This window comes from Cystoisospora suis (genome assembly GCF_002600585.1).
Source record: "Cystoisospora suis strain Wien I chromosome Unknown contig_671, whole genome shotgun sequence".
In the NCBI taxonomy this organism is placed as follows: domain Eukaryota; phylum Apicomplexa; class Conoidasida; order Eucoccidiorida; family Sarcocystidae; genus Cystoisospora; species Cystoisospora suis.
In genome coordinates, this window is record NW_027153472.1 from 137,864 (window position 1) to 154,663 (window position 16,800).

Consider the following 16,800-nt stretch of genomic DNA (forward strand, 5'->3'; position numbering starts at 1 on the left):
AGTTGACATCAGGGGAGAACACACAGCTGACCTAAGACCAACTCTAGTCTCCAGCCTGAACTACCTCTTTGTCGAGTAAAGAACCGGGTCACACGTCAGAAGCGACTCTCAAAAGAGGGGTGCGCGGATTCTGCGGTGGTCGACTGCTACTTGCCCGAATGCAGGTCTGACAGACCTGCACTCACGGAAATAGCAGTCCCACTCCCACATTGTGTATCACCTTGGAAGCCGGGCCAGAAAGGCGTTCTGCGATGTATTCCCGAACCCAGCCAAGATTTCTCTAGTATTCAATGGCGAGATACAGTTGTAGCTCCTCAAAATCAGTACTTAGTCACTCACAAACGAAGAATTGTCTTCCCCTTTCAACGGCACGGGCAGCAGAAGGTTTCGACCCTTCCACCGGGAACTCGAAGTTGCGAAGACTCATTGGGTATCTCTTCAGTTTAAGGCCGAACAGACAGACTAGAATGAATGGCTTGGACAAACCGTTGAAAACCTACCAGTATGTATGAGCATGCGTACTATGGCAAGGAAAAGTGGCCGGGTTGAAGTGAAGACAGACAGACTGCCGTCTGTGCTGGGCATATGGAGGCTAATAAGATGATCCACAAGCACTAGAACAGGAGCATACATGAAAAGAAGGCGCGAGACGAGCGATTTCGAAAAAAGCAGAACTGAAGGAAAACAAGTAAAGCTAGAAGTAGTGCATGCCGCTTGGAAAGAAGCACGTACAACTGGACCTAGAAAGAAAGAGATAGAGATACACGACATGCGCGAAGGAGATACTTTTATGATAGATCGCGCGCGACGTGCTCGCTACAGAAGGAACTGGACTGCACCAGCTACGGTCGCACGGAAAAGAAGCTGTAGAAAAACAGAGGGCCTTACTTGTTGAGAAGAAGAATCAGGCTCACATAACCCGTACCAGAGAGCAGCCCCGCTAAACTAGAAACATATTTCCTATAGCACCAACCGTGTGGTGGCGGTCCCGACGCTCCAGATGGGGCAGGACTCGGCCCTGCCTCTTCAGTTTCCGATCCCAGCAGTGTACAATGTGGTCAGCAGCTCTTCGAAAGGAACCGTCTTTACCATAGAGTCCCTGAAATTGTTGCATTGAAAATTCAAGTGTTCGCGCACTTCTCTCCCCTCAATACCCTGCCGTATGTCTGTCAAGAAGAAGAAAGCCTTCCCCTCCCTCCTCTCCTCGCCTCTCTTCCTCAAGGGCGATTTGCGCAGCTTCTTCGCAAGCTGTTCGACATGGCGGCGATCAATGCCAAGAAAAGAAGTCAGCTGTGTTTGTACGACAGACATCCTTTCATGCCTTCTCCTTGTCTGAGGGTAAACACGCCCCGACGCTCTTGATGCGCATGAGGCACAACGGGAAGTCCGGTGGATTCTCAGCGTCCCGCCGCCTTCTTTCCCTTCTGTTTTGCTTGCTCAGCTTTAAGAAGCGTCTCTGCCGTCTTTTCAGCCTTGCGCTTGAGGGCGTCCTCCTTCTGCTGCTGAATGAGCGTATCCTGCTTCTGTTGTGCCGCGCGTTTCTTCGCCTCTAGCTCTTGTTCTTTCTGTTGAGCTTCCTTCGCTTGCTGCAACCGATAAAGCGTGACAGCGTCCTTCAGAATTCTTTCGCCCCACTGAGGCTCTAGTCCCTCAGCTTCAAGTCGAATGTATTCGAGTTCTGCCTGGATGGTTTCCTGTGCCCGCACAAAACTCTGCCACGTCTCTTCGCAAAGTAACCCATGTCTGTACAGACGATACTTGCCATTGATTTCCTGAGAGAGAGCGAACCAACGTGGGACATTCGCGTGTGCACGCCGCAGGAGAAAGAGTTTCAACTTTTTCTTGTGATCGGCTGTCACGCGTCTTAACCAGCTGGCTTCAATGGGGGAACCCTCAGGCAGATCCTCTTCATCCTGCGTTACTTTTCCTTGAGACAGTAGCTCTTCAAAGGCTGTTTCCCGAGCCGTCTCGTACTCATTTATCGCTGCAGTAGGCTCAGGGAATGAAAAGACATCTTCTGCCTGCTTAAAGAAAGAGTCCTTTTCCTGGGATCGCCGTCTTTCGCGCCACCACATTCGAAACGCGAGCCCAAGAGTAAGCGCCGCCAGGACGGCTAACACCACCCACCCTGTCCACACTTCCTCCATGGGGTGACTCAGTAACCGTCACTTTCAAAGAACAGATTCAGTTCAAAGAAAAAGTATGAATAGATCGACCATACGCAGTCGCCTACGGTACTGAAAGGCCGGACGAAGAGGGGACGAAGGCGAATGAGAATGTGAGTTCTTCATGCAGATCGCTAAGAGATCTCACCGGCTAGGGGAAAAAAGTGTGCGTTCCAAAGAAGGCAAATAGAAGGCTGCTTTCTTGTCCAAGAAAAGGAACAGAGTTTCCACTCGGCTAATATTGGGCGGCTCATCAACTGAGCGAGAGAACCACGTTCTGCTCAGGAGGAGGTAACGCCATCCACAAGCTCCGAAGTAAAGGGTTTTGCTATCGGGACGAGGACCAAGAGCGAGACGAACACTGAAAAGGGGGCAGCTGGTTGCCAGAAACAAGATATCATTGAGAGAGGAATGACAGTCGAAGAAAACAACCAGTCAGCCTGCTCAGTGTATACAGACGAGCGAGTTTAACTCTCGTGCACGCGGTCTCGCGGGGTCGTAGCGTCACTCCGGAACAAAACTCACGAGCAAAGAGATTGAGAAACTGTTGCGGACTAGCGTGAAAAAGAATAGTGTCGTGGAGTTGTTGGACTCCATTGCTAACATGAGTAAAGAGTAGCTACCCGGTGACCGGGTCATACGAATATTGACAAGCAAAAGTGAAACTTGAAAACGACCCCTGAGGCATCCAACAGCAGTGACGGTTGACACGGGAAATGAAATATCGGCCCTAGGCAACAGAGGAAAACAGAAAAACAGCTCTACAAATGACAAGTCGAGCCTCGGGAGCAGTCCGGCATACAAGGCGATCCAGCAGAAGCCCAGAGGAGTGCAGCTGAAGCCACAGCCCCATAGTTCACCCTGAGATGCAGCCTTGCATAAGACCAGATGCGAGGTTCCCTGCAAGCACTGAAGCAGAATGGCAACCAGTGTAGGGAATTAAAGCGGACGAGTTGACCGCGGGGTAGGTGCCTCTTTCAAAAAATGGGAGAAAAGGTGTCAGGCCATCACGCTCTCGCCGCCAGTGCCCGGCGCATGCGCGATGATCCGCAGCGGCCAGCGCCGGTATTGGGCAACGAACATTCGTTTCTTCTTCAGAGTAGCGCAGAATCAACTGGCTGTGATCACGAGGAGATCACCCGATGCCACGTTCTTGAGAGCTGTGGGCCCATACTGTCGAAGTCGAGTTCATCTGAATTTCCCGAGTGCGGGGGGGCGTGGAGCCACTTTCCTGTGGACGCTGCTTTCTCTTGAGGACGGTACGAACTGGCAAGGGACCTTTCCTGAGAGAAAGCAGTTGGGTTTTCCAAAAGAAGCACGCGCGCAGGGGAAAACGGACCGACGACTACGTCGGGCGCTTCCAGGACCCGCTTGTGTCAACGTCGTTGAAGCGACCCCCCGTGCAGGCAGTTCAGGGGAACAGTTTCTCGCCATCCCTTTGCTATCTAGATACTTCTGCTTCATGGCTGAGTCTAATTCAGAGGACTCAGCCGTAGGAGAGGGCTAGAAATAGAGTCTGCTTATAATTTCTCGGCTCGCGGGGGGTTTACCGCCCATAGTTTCGCGGGTTGGTAGGTACGCCGGAGACTGCACGTGGAAGAACTGTTTTTTCAGCGTTACAAGGGATAGCATGAAGTACAGCTTTGCAAGGCGTAACAGCCTCCCCAGGATGTAAGTTTTAAAGACAAACGAGGCTGTCGGGGTTTTGGTCCAATGCGTTTTTTAGCTCATACATGTCGCTGTTCACTTGCACTCTCCCGCACTGGCTCCTCGTGTAACGGTGTGAACAGACACTTACGAACTTCTTTTCTGTTCTCCCGGCAAGCGCCGTAGCGACCCGCCAGACCCGCCGCGGCCCGGGATTCGTTCAACAGCACTGCACTCGACGAACCGCGCAAACAGCACACACTCCTCACACTGGACTCATCGGTGACTCGCAACGACCACTAGGGAGCACGGCACGACACACCACGTGGGGAAGGCGCGTCACAGAGTTACGCCTTGCATCGGCCTAGGTCCTAGCGCGTTTACGTAAGGCGAAGGATGAGATGGGTAATCAGACATATAGCCCGCTGACTGCCTTCCGTCTGCAGAAGATTGAAAGAAGCAAAGAAACATGCGTTACGCCTTGCTGGCAGTTGGGTGCAGTGCCACTTCGTGCGGCTAAGGCTACGACATGCCATTGCGGCGGCCAGCTTTCCTTGAACCACCCCGCTGCAGATACGTTTGCAGTGATGCAAGAGAGGGCGGCCGGCAGCTGGGGGCCTTTTGTCAAGGAATCGATCGTAAGTGCAGTGTGTTCCCTGCAGGGCCTGACGCGAAAGGCACCGTTACACAGGCTACCGCGGTCGTGGAGTACTGTCATTTCAAAGCCGGGTTTGTCCTTGTTTTGCATGGGCTGCAATCGCCTCACAGTTAACGATGGCAGTTTAAGCCTTGTGATTAGAGGGAGGTGGCCTTTAACCCCTTCAGTCGGTGAGTTTCTAGCAAGTCCGGCACTTCCACGAGACGAACCACTATTTTCTTTTTCCTGTGTACACGCTTTGAACCAGGCGGTCGTCACTTCCTCGCAAGGACGTGGCGGCCTTGGCGATGTTCCACGCTGCTCGCTGTTGCCGCTCAGGGCCGTTCTAGGGTTCAGAAGACTGAGGGCGCAGAGTTTTTCACAGAACGTGAACTGAACAGGACGGAGTTGACCGACTTTGTACGTGGGGTCGCCTGGATGTTCAAACATCCTTATCGGAGGGCTGAGGCTTCCTGATGACTTTTTTACGCCAGAATGGACTCGTTATGTCACCTCACCAGGGATCCCCGGGTAGCACGTGGCCCCTCGGTTCGGATCGCCGGAGGAGCTGAGTAGATGTCACCCGGCGCTGCGCTCGACCGAGCAAACTTGCGGGGCCATGATCCTATTAGTGCCCCCAGATTCTCATACAGCACGCGGACTCTCCATGCTGCAGGTGCCGGGAACTTAAGTCCTCTCGGGAGGTCACCTCGATTAAGATGGCACGCGCAGATGAGGCGCCAGCTCTGCAAAACTCCGAAGCGCAGCAGACACACTTGGCTTATGTGCCGTCACTGAGTTACTCTTCCGTCATATAACCTGGGTTAGTGTCTCCTGTTTGAACTTTCCCCCCAATCGAACCCGCCACTCCTGAGGTTCCTCTTCGGACGACAGTGCGCATGGTTGGATGAAATGTATGTGTGTGNNCACACACATACATTTCATCCAACAGAAAAGAGTGCAAAAGAATGGGCTAATGCCTGCACGCTGGACGCAGAGTGATTGGACAGTACTTCTGAGAAAACAGAAAGTAGAAAGACGCTTGCAACGCGGGCTGCTACGACGGGAGGGATGAGAATATCGCTGTCCGTGGCGTAAAAAAAACGGAGCGAGAATTCTCAAAACAACTGGCCCGCTCTGTCACGTTTCCAGCGTTGCTATAGTGTGACGGTCCTGCAGCGTATCGCTCCTACCCGTTATAATCGACAGCCATTCCTACATGCGCTGCCGTCCGATTCTCGCCCGTCAGGAGTAGAAACAGAGGCATCCCGCCAATCTTCACGACGTGCTAACCCCGTCAGGATTCCTACAGGTTATGACTGTAAATCTTGTCCAAGCGGTAACTTACACGAGAAAACAAGAGATCAGCGGCTGTGTCCCCTCGGCGTCGGCTTCCTTTCGACTCTTCCCCTCGGCCGTTCTGAGTTCGCGAAATGATACACTACCGTTCCTTCGGCTATAGCTGCGAGTGAGTCCGTCTGGCAGTAACATGGCAATCTTTACCAGTACCGCAGTGAGAGGACCCCTGATAAGACGTCGAGTTTTTCAGCCCCCAGTCATCTTGTGTGTAGAGCGACGGGGACTGGAAAGTATGCGGTCAACTTCGCCATCCAAGCAAATCGCTCTTTATGAACACGAATTGTGTGCCGGTAGACGAAGTTCCTCTGTGCCCCAAATGAATACGAATGATATGCAGTCTGTTCATTCGGTCTCGGGGCTGGAATGCAAGACGGGCCTCGAACGCCAGCTACGACCCGTGCCTGGCTATCAGCAGCAGTGTTCCTTCCTTACACATGTGAATTCATAGCTCGGGCAAGTACGGGCATGCACAAATGACCTCGTTGAAAAATAACAGGAGCCACTGCTCATTGTACCAAGACCGAAGACGAGAAGCAAACAGGATTAAGAACGAAACTCACACCTGGTTTCTTCTACAGAAAAAAGTATGATGCATCACAAGGTGCATGCATCTGCACACAGAAAAGCATGCACACACGACTCTCTTCCGATTCTTCTTTCCCTGTTGGTTTTCTCTTCGTTACAAATCCCGTTTTTCTTCTTCCTCTTGCCTTTTCAAATAAACTTTCTGAGCTTGTGTATCTTCACTGCCACCTTTCTTGTTCCTTGTTTGCTGACCTTCCTTTCCTAGGGGAATCTCTCCTTGTCCTTCAGTCTCCTTCCCCCCCTGTGTACCCCAGTCAGCGCTGTCTGGCAAAGCAATGGCGCTACCCCCGTGTGGCTTTCTTTTCTCCTTCTTCGTTGGACATACGGGGACAGGAGATGGACCCGTGAGGTCACCATCTGGAAGAGCTAAGACAGGCCCTGAGGCCGCCGTCAAAGACTTTTTTTTTTGAAGCTTCTTCAACTTGAGAGCTGTCGATGTCGGCCTAGGTGACGTTGTGCCGGAATTACATCGAGACGAGAGAGACGAAGGAGAAGATGAAGACGAGGAAGAAGCCCAATGAGGGTGCTCCGCCAATGCCGGTAAGTAGGCATTTGGAGAACGCTTCAAGATCGATTTGAGAGTAGGGCACCGAGTACTGCGTGAACAGCTAGCAGATGCACCGTCATCCAAGTGAGGAGATGTAGGTCCGCCGGCAGTCTTCGCAGAAGTTGTCACAGACGAGGGAGGAGGGGAGACAGCGCGGGAAGGACCTGGTGAATTCTCCAATGCCGGGCTGACCGCACAGGGGGGTTGAAGTCGATTGAACGCTAAGCAAATACAAGAGGGCATTGAAAGGGAAGGAAGAGATTCTGTGAGAGAGAGTCTTCTCCCTCAAGACAAGGAATGAATCTTTAAGCCTGGAGTCCGGAAGACCGTGAACCATGACCTTCAATACCAACAGTCTACAAATTCAATGATGAATAAACTGCCGGAGGAAGAAGGCTAAGAGTGCTCGAATGTTGTCTTGCGGCTAGTAGTATGACAAAGGCTGTTGCACACGTTACTGCGGTGACATGTAGACACCAGTGCTCTCAGAAGAAACATTAACATACACCTCGTTCAGGTAGTTCGTTGTCGGACCCGTGAACGTTTCGCTATGCCGATAAGCTGTACGATACCATTCTAAGACGGTATCCTGTCTCACGTATGTACATATGCACGAATATGTATGTATGGAAAGAATGTGTTCGTATGCATACATGTATGAACACATATGTATGGTATGATTATGTATGTAATGTATGTGTCGATGTATGTATGTATGTACAAAGGACACCGATATGAAGGAAAGAGGGAGTCTTTAATTGTGATCATCAGCTCTTGCCTGTTATGCGGTTTTTCTTCAAATCAAAAAACACTCTTCTCTTTCCTGAAACCGCTGAACCTCCAGAGGTCACAACAACCCCTTTCTTTGCCGCTGGCCGAGGTTTCGAAGAGCTTTCTTCACTAATTAGGCTTTTTTCTGATGCTCCACCACGTGCTGCTTTCTTTTTCTTCTTTCCTTTCTTCTTCTTTTCCTTTATTGAACAGAGGCTAGGGACAGACAACACGTCAGTTTCTTCCTTTCCTTCAGACTCCGTCAAGCCTAATATTCTTCCCACCACTTCATCATCATCATCTCCTTCTTCCGATTGTCTGGACACCCTGTGACTGCCTCCTTGTCTCTCCTCCATTCCCTCGGTTGACTCATCTTCCTCATAGAGACCTGAAGATCCTGTCGACTCACCCGCCGCGCAAAAGAGTTTTTTACGAAGACGCTGTCGCTGTTTCTTTTCTAATCTCCTCAACTGTTTTTTAGAAAGATTGACCTTTGATATCCTCTCCCCCCTCTTCCCAGTAGTGTCTGTATGCTGCTGCTCTTCAGGAGAAGAAGTAGACGATGATGAAGAAGACGACGAAGCTTGGGGTTCTGTTGATCCAGAAGACGGAGTCAAAGACGAAGAAGAGGAAGCTTCGTCAGCAGACGCTATGGATCCTAGAGTACTGGATGTTGACAGGCTACCTGTAGAAGACGACTTGGTCGAAGATGATTGTGTTGAGATAGAGGAATCCGATGATGAACTGGACTGCTGTGCTTTCGATGGTCTCTCTTCTTGTTCTCCTCTTGTGCTCCCCCCCCCCTCCCCGGCTGTCTCTTGTTCTCCCGCTGCATGACGGACTGTCTTGCCGCTTTTTTGGAGCTTTTCCGTTGAAAGGAAAACTTCGTTATCAGATGTCTCCTTTCGCGCCTTACAAGAACTCAACTGATGACTCCTCCCTATATCAACCCAAGCAGAAGAAGGAGAAGACGGAGATAGGACCCCCTCCTGTTGGTGTTGTCGTCGTCGTTGTTTCTCAAGTTCATTTTCTTTCTTCTTTTTCTGCTTCTGGTTTCCGTCTTGCTGTGAAGAGAGACTAGATGAAGTCGTGAAAGGTCCAGCAGTAGTCGTTGTAACGTCTCCTATCCCCGATGCCTCTGCTTCAACAGACAACATACCTGAGGGACTCGGGGATGGATGCCCAAGAAGAAGTCTTGATAGTTGTCGGCGATCTTCCCCTCTCTTTCCCAGAATTCGTTTTCGATCTGAAGATACGAAGAGACAGTCCTGTACTCCCTTAGGAAATGATGACGATGATGACGGTTCACCCGATACTGCGCAAACAAGAGGTGAGGCCGTCACCATACTTACTCCGTTCATTTCTGATCCCAGAGACATCCCGCAACTTTGAAGTTTTCTCTCAATACTTTGACAATGATCAAGTAGAAGAGATGGTCGCCTTGTCTTCTTAGGAGAAACAGACTTCACAAGGGGGTGAGAGACAGTACAACTCAAAGATTCTTCTTCTTCTTCTACATCCATTCTCTTGTCTGAGGAGCCTCTGCTGATAAAAGAGGAATCACACAAGACATCTTCCTGATGAAGAATACCGTCCTTTTCCAGTAGTTTGCGTTTCTTCTTTTCCTTCCCCAGAGGACAGTTAGATCCATCCAACGAGATCTGCTTCTCTTCATCTGTATTCTTCATGAGGATGTCTAACTGTCTCGAGGAGAAAGGTTGACACCTCCCCGCAACGTCATTTAAGAAAGAAGATGCAACTATGCAGTTGTCATTCTCTTCTTTCTTCCGTTTCTTCTTCTTCTTTTCTGCGAGACCCACCATCGGGAGAGAAGATGACTCCCCAACACCAGAGTCGACGATACTTGAAGAGAGAGGATGACTAGACAGCGACGGTCTCCAAATTGTTGACAGTCCTTTTGCTCTACCATTATGAAGCTCTTCTTCTTCGTTATTCATCTGCGGTTTCTGACTTGTGCCCCGAGCTTTCAAGTTCTTCTCCTTTCTCAGAGGACTCTCTGTTGTGGAGCACGTATCTTCATCATTGTTATGTTCTTCAGAGCTGCTTTCTTTTCCTTCTTTCTCGTCATTCTCATTCTCCCAGTCCTCGTTCTCCCCCCCCCCGTCATATGACTCATCAGCGAGCCCCTCTCTAAGGATCGCATCAGAAGACGGCCGAGTAGACGAGACCATTCTTGCTTTCTGTTTCTGAAGAGAATGAGAGAGTCGAGAAAGATCGGCTGATCTACGGAGATCTTTCATCTGGACCATAAGAGACTGAACCGCAGGAGAAGTGGAAGACAGCTGAGAAGGCGACGACGAGGTTGTCGAGTACTCCTTCTCTCCTTCATCTTCAGAAGATGAGGCCCCTGAGGAAAACGCAAAGAACAATAAGACGCAAAAAAAAGATACATCATAAAAATACAAAAGCGATAGAAAAAGTTGCATGACGGCAAAAAAAGAGGCATGCTCGTTTTGACTCTTATCTCCTATCTATCTCTCGGTGTAACAAATAGAAAAGATTTTGACGCAACTTTGTTTGCAACGCTGTAAACAAACTGAGAAGAGGACAGTTCAAGAAAGACAGACACAAAGAGATGAGGCATGTCTGTGAAGGGGAAATACTTTCCCATGGAGGATTTCATCGTATCTCTAACCCCTTGCATGAGTGCATATCTACCTCTGTCAAGAGTCCACGCCTACTCCCTACACAGCATCTAAATGTGCATATTTGAATTCGTAAATATAGACATACCTATGTGTATATATATATATATATATACACATTCATGGTGGAATCAGAAATGTGTGAGGAGAAATCAAGAGGGACTACGGGAAGAGACACGAAAGAGGAAAAGACCGGACGGGGAGAGTTTTTTGCACACACGGAGAGTCTCCATCACGCGCCCCGCTTACCACTTTGATCGAGAGCTTCAAGAGACTGAAAGAGAAGTCGGCGATTTTCCTTGGGGATCTCTCTGTACGAAACAGAAGAGAGATAACTGGTAACCCACTGGCTTCCCTTCGCCTTGCTCTACGTAGAGAGAGCGCGTGACAAGGGAGGACGATGTTATACAGTGAATGAAGCTAACTAGACACAGCCAGTCACCGTGTATATACATACATATAGATACATACATACATACTTCATCTAAAGGTATGTGTGTGTATTCCCTCCCTGACATCTTCCAGCCCTTTCAGATGAATGTCTCCTGTACTCTGATGTGGAAAGCCAAGAGCATGACTGGACTTCACACGAACCACAGAAGGTTGAAGTAAAGACCACGCTTAGGTAGACTCGCATGCACAGTTGTAGACAAACAGAAGTGAGCGAATCACACAAACGTAAAGCAGACCACACCCCCCTTCTCTTACGAAAGGGCCAAACAAAGCGCAAGATTGTCTATCGATAGAGATATACATAAATATACATAACTATTTTCGATCGACATTCTGGCTCCTTCACAGATATCTATATGTTTGTAAATATCTATGTATATGTACTTGTGTGACGAAGCACATACACGTCTGAGCCGGCTATACGTACGTCGTTGCGGGTAACAAGCGAAAACGTTCACCACATGTTAGCCCTATAGTTACGTATGGGAAGAACGTGAAGGAAGAAAACCTTAACTTACGAGAGAGAGGCTAAGGCGAAGAGAGCAGCCTTGAATACTTTATAGTCGACGTCATCCGGGGTCGTGCCGAGAATGATCTGGCGAAGAAAACAAAAAGAAGATAACACTCTATAAACCGTTATACACGTAAGAAGATATAAACACGGGGAGTCTATCTATCTATCTATCTTTAATCTATCTTTGATCTGTCTATTCATCTATCTCGAACACAGCTTACCCTTGTCTCGCTGTCTGTAATATCTACCTATCTATCTACATGCAGAAGAAGAGACACTTCCGTACACTTACCCGTGTCTTTGCCGTTCTAAATCTAGACGGAAATGTTGTACAGCAGCATACATGAGCAGAAAAAGATACAGACATGTAATGACCATCTGTATACCTATGGTGTAGAGATGCGAGAAAAGAATTCACATACATTTCTTTTTCTTTCTTGTTCCTTCTTTTCCAGACAACAATTATAGACGCAACAAAGAAAGGAAGAAGTCGTCAAGAAGAAGAGAGGAACTCAGCTCAGGCCCTACGCCTCTCTCTCTTGCTACGCGCCGGTTACGACGTCCTGATAGATAGCGCTTCGACAGACACGATCTACACCAAAGATTATTCCCGTACGCAGTCAAGACGACAGCGTCTGAACTCTCGTCTAGAATGTGAAGGCCTTAGCTTCATTCAAGAGAGACGTCCATACCATCCCAGACAGTTTTTCCTGCGCTAGATCAGGTGGTACCGCAAGGCAGAACTGACTAGGCGCTAGATACATATGTAGAGAGATGTGAGTTGCCTCGTATGTGTTTTTCTTTCTCTTCTCTATCCTTTCCATGTTGAAGAGTCAAGATTACTTGCTGATGGATGACTCTCAGGAGGGACGGATCCGAGGCGTAACAGGCGGCGTAGAGGAAAGGAAAAAGAAGTGCCAGGAATTCTTCACTTCTGAGTCTTCCCTATCCACATAATATACACAAACACACACATACATAGTCATGCATACAGATACATTCATACCCAAATATACACACATACATACATACTCATACGTATCTACATATTCATACATACGTACACGTACATGCATAGAGCCTATCGAAGCAAGAGAAGGCGTGTTCTCACACGGATATTGAGAAAGGAAACAACGGGTCTTAACACCAAAACCGTCATGATCAGGCAAGTCGAAAGTGACGATTCTGACCTTCACGAAGAAGGACAACCATTCAGACATGCTTCTGAGAGAGACGGCCTGTCTCTAGACTCTTCAAGACAACCTTCAGAGTGTCAGGAGAAGTCCACCACTTCTTCTCTCCACAGAGAGGTATAGATTTATGAACGAAACCCATTACAGCTGACGATTGGTTGACAGAGTCAGAAAGACGTTCAGCCCGTCAAAGCCAATCTGCTCATTTGATAGAAACGTGTTATACACCTATGAGATGTGCAGGGCCCCGAGCACTAGCTTGGATGTGCATGCATTGGCAATGGTGACTTGAGTGTATATACACTTGGGACTTTGCTTACCGCAGAGACACCTCGAGGTCCATTCTTTTCCTTATCCTTTCTCTTTTTTTTCTTCTCGTCTTGATTACCATCAACGCCACTATTCCTTTCCACTTCTTCTTGTTCCGAAGCTTGAGATAATGAGCGTAGATGTCTGAGATTTTCTTGGAGTTCGACTAGGAAGCATTTACAGAGCTGCTGACTCATCCCCCGGCCTCCTTCACGTTCATCGACTAGAATCTTCACAGCTAAGAATCGACCCATTGGCCAAACAAACTAAGAGAAGAGAAGAGGGCAGAAGAGAAGAAGAAAAATACAGAAAGATGCATGCAGGAACGAAAGGACGGAAGGAGAGCGCTATAAAAGAGAAGCGAAAACAACCGTCAGTGTATGAAAAAGAGATATGACATGAACAAGAAGGAAATCTTCTTGAAGAGAAGAAAAGAAAAAAAAAAGAAGCAAAGAGGAAGAGAGAGAGGAGAGCTTACAGAGAAGAGAAAGAGGGAGACGTGTGTGTGTGTGCGTGAGAGAAAAAAAAAAGAGATGAAATGAATGGTGGAGAGATGTTGAGAACGAAAGCAAGAGAGCAATGAAAATAGGAAAGCGAACAAGACATCTTCCTTCCTTCGTTTCATATGTATGAAGAAAATTTCATACAAGCGTACCAAGAGATTCTCCATGAAGAACCTTCTCTTAAAAGGCAAAAGACCTTCCTTCTAGGGGTATCTCTGCTGTCCGGATGGAGGAAACGCACACATGTGTCTTTCCAGCTATCTGTCTATCTATCTTTAAGCTATCTGTCCATCTATCCCTCTAGCTATCTCTTAGGGTATTTCGGCATATGTGTGAACGTTTGTACTTTTCAATCCACATGCAACCAGGGAATTGGGAAAAATCGACTGCGCTGCACACTCCCCCGTGCCCCCAAGTCTACCGTTGGCACCTCCTCCTCCTCCTCCGTACACCTAACAGAAGCGAGCATCTATGGGGAAGTATCTCTCCTTTGTTGCCTAAGTTCTATCACAATGAGGGAGATACATAACGAAGACAAAGACAGAGAGAGAGGGAGATAGAGAAACGGATGATCCTTTACAGAGAACCGCTGTTCATTGGCAATGAAGAAGTATGTCAGCAATGCAGTCTTGTCCTTCCTTGTGGGGAGACGGCCTGCAGACCACACCTCCTCTTCATTCCCTCTTTACTTACCTTGCGAAGTGAAGAATGCCGAAGAGAGGAAAGCATGACACTTGTGAGCTCAGCAACGAGAATTCTTTCCAGAAGGAGAAATTTGTTCATACGTATGTGATCGAGTCGATCCCATCCTCTTTTAAGAGTTAGAAAGAAAGCTTTAAAAAACTTTCTCTTCTCTGGATAGGCGGGTAAAACTCTCTGAAGTAAAGCTAATCGTACAAACAGATCTCTCTGGATAAGAGGCTTATCACTGAGCCAAGCAGCATAATAGAGTGTCGACCAAACTTTCTCAAATTGCTTAAGGGGAAGAGAGAAGGAGGAAGGCGAAGAAGAGGAGGACGTTATCTCAGACGATGATGCTGTATGAATACCATTGATAGATGTGACCTTAGTACTCGGTTGATGAGTAGTACCTGAGAGGGCCTTCTGACGTTTCCTTGATCTTGTTGAAGAAAGAGATTTACCAGAGAGAAAGTTCTCGACTCTTTTCAAGCCTCTATTACGAAACTTGGGATCTACATGGACTAATAAACGTGCAAGTGCATGCATACGCTGCTCCTGTTTTCTCTTTTGCTCTTCTTCTTCTTCCTCGTTGTGATCTTCGTCTTCTTGTATAGATGTAGGTGACGATGAACGAGGAGAGGAATCTCGATCTTCTTCTTCTTCCTCTTCATCTTCATTCTCATGGAGGTCGGCATCTCCGTTGTGTTCGTCAGTGTCGCTGTGAGGGAGAAAGTCCGAGGCCGTAGTGGAGATAGATGCAGAAGAATGAGGTGCAGTAGCAGAGGAAACGTGCGTTTGTGAAGTGGAGCAATGCTGTAGAGAAGCTGAAGTGTTTAAGGAAGCACGCCGAGAATTCTGTGAGTTAGGAGGACGATCAGGCACGGCGCCGGACGAAAGACAAAAAGAACGCACCATGATGATGATGATAGGGAGAAAGAAAGATAGAAGAATTCAAAAGATGCATGGAGAAACGCACAGTGTACTGGCACCCTATGTGGTAGGAAGAGAAGACCTCCAATTATTTTTCTATACGAAGAAGGAAAGAAAAGAGCGACTTCTGCTAACACAGAGAAACCCCACACGAGCCGCCCGTCCCTACTTGAGGGAAAGGTCTGAGAGCTGCTGGGAAAAAAAAGCTAGCTGTGGATTGGGGGAAGACGTACGTGAAGATACACAAGCAAAAAAGAAGGAAAAGGAGAGAAGTGAAGTAAAGAATGAAAGTCGACACAAGAAAAGCTTCTTCCCTCCTCCGACGAGAGCGATCGTCGTCCAAGGGAGTCAAACGATTTCGTTGACCAATGAGAACATGAGGAAAGCGACAAGCTGCAGTTGCATTTGAAGATGACTAGTCAAAATTGCTCACCAGCTAACTGAAGACGAGGGAAACTCCGGTACGCACGAAATAAATTTTCGAGAAGGGAACGGTATGAAGCCTAGTAATTCCTTTCACGGAAGCTTTACACATGCACTGCTGCTTTTGCCGCTGCTGCGGGCAGTGTCTGACGCTTTTCCCTTCCCACACGAAGGCCCGTGAAAGAACGAGTAAAGAGAAATGGGAAGTGAAAGAGCAGAATAAATCCGGAGATCCATACTCCTAGAAAAGCAGAGAAACAGACACGCGAACTAAAGGCAGAGGAGCGACAAGCCACGAGAGCGCTTTTACACAACACGGAGGCTACACGAGGAAGAAAGACGCATAGAGAGATAAACGAATTTTTTAGTGCGACCTCAAACACAAAAGCCGAGAGGTCTGGTGCTTCTGCCAAGAAAGAACAACCAGGATACCGCTCCTACACAACGGCTTAGGTTGGCTATGTGCTGAAAAAGACTGTCGATTGCCTTCCCAGGGAAAGCGTGTGAGCGGACAGACACACTAGAGTACCGAGATATCCTACAGACTCTGACTGACAGAAAAAGACACACAGGGACGAGCTCGCGCGTCAATAAATCTGGTTTTCACTTGGGTTGTCGAGTAGTCCATTCAGACCCTTCTCCCTGTGCATACTGAAGTGAAGCAATCGGCTTCTGAAAGTTGCCGCGGTTTCGCGCGCTGCCCCGCACGCTGTCAGCGGGGAATGCGAGAAAAGTGCCCGTCGTACGAGCACTGTGTTGATTTCATAGGAACTATCTGCACACACAGAGTCACGGTCTTGGATTTGCTCTCAGGCTACTAGAAAATGAGCTGGTTTTCAATCACAACTTTTCTGGGGTGACACTTGTCACTCAAGACATTCGGATCCACGCGGCTACCATGTCGTTATATCTTACAGATGAACGAAAGATCGAGCTGAGTCGCCCAGCATTCTCCAGCAGTTCCAGCCTAGCACGTTCCTTCCTGTGTTACTCCAGAAAGAAAACGGCCGTCACACGTAGACAAGTCACCCTTCCTGTTCCCTGACGTGCGGTGTGTAAGTCGGACCAAATGGATGATTACATATCTATCTATCTACTTTATACATGTATATATATATATATATGTATAGGCATGTATTCTTCGTGAAAATATACAGAAGACGAACTGAGGTGTTTCAAGTATATATGGGTGCACAGTTGTAAGTGGAAGCCGTAGATCTGGTACACACACGGGCGCTGAAACCTAGGCCGAGCACCTGTCAATTCCCTGGACCGTAGGGAAGAATTCGCTAGAGATTTATTTCATTCCTTTCCCGTTGCTTGTCTGAGCTAAGTAATCTCTGATCAGGGGAGGATACCCACCTACAACTAGACGATTGCTTTGCTGTGACAGTTCTCGTCGTCGAGATTATCTCAC

General features: G+C 48.2%; 2 protein-coding genes across 2 annotated transcripts; both read right to left on the reverse strand.

Annotated features, from left to right (window-relative positions):
• Positions 1–246: 246 nt before the first annotated feature.
• On the reverse strand, positions 247–3,157 carry CSUI_001670 (preprotein translocase subunit sec66). The gene has a single exon (XM_068061875.1). The coding sequence runs from the start codon at positions 2,145–2,147 to the stop codon at positions 1,398–1,400; it is 750 nt and encodes a 249-aa protein (XP_067926161.1). The 5' UTR covers positions 2,148–3,157; the 3' UTR covers positions 247–1,397.
• Positions 3,158–6,116: 2,959 nt separating this feature from the next.
• Positions 6,117–16,120, reverse strand: CSUI_001671 (nucleolar protein). Its single transcript, XM_068061876.1, has 7 exons — positions 14,043–16,120; positions 12,858–13,112; positions 12,188–12,289; positions 11,349–11,425; positions 10,627–10,688; positions 7,779–10,079; positions 6,117–7,161 (listed from the first exon to the last, which is right to left on the reverse strand). Exons 1-7 carry the CDS (start codon positions 14,943–14,945, stop codon positions 6,488–6,490), a joined length of 4,374 nt encoding a protein of 1,457 aa, XP_067926162.1. The 5' UTR covers positions 14,946–16,120; the 3' UTR covers positions 6,117–6,487.
• Positions 16,121–16,800: the final 680 nt, after the last annotated feature.

Excerpts from the sequence above, each read along its gene's own strand:
- CSUI_001670 (XM_068061875.1), bottom strand. The coding sequence starts at position 2,147 with ATGGAGGAAGTGTGGACAGGGTGGGTGGTGTTAGCCGTCCTGGCGGCG.
- CSUI_001671 (XM_068061876.1), bottom strand. The coding sequence starts at position 14,945 with ATGGTGCGTTCTTTTTGTCTTTCGTCCGGCGCCGTGCCTGATCGTCCT. Across the intron at positions 13,113-14,042 it reads GGCATTCTTCACTTCGCAAG|TTTGTTTGGCCAATGGGTCG; the intron begins GTAAGTAAAGAG and ends CTCTTCTCTTAG. Across the intron at positions 12,290-12,857 it reads GACCTCGAGGTGTCTCTGCG|GGAAGACTCAGAAGTGAAGA; the intron begins GTAAGCAAAGTC and ends TTATGTGGATAG.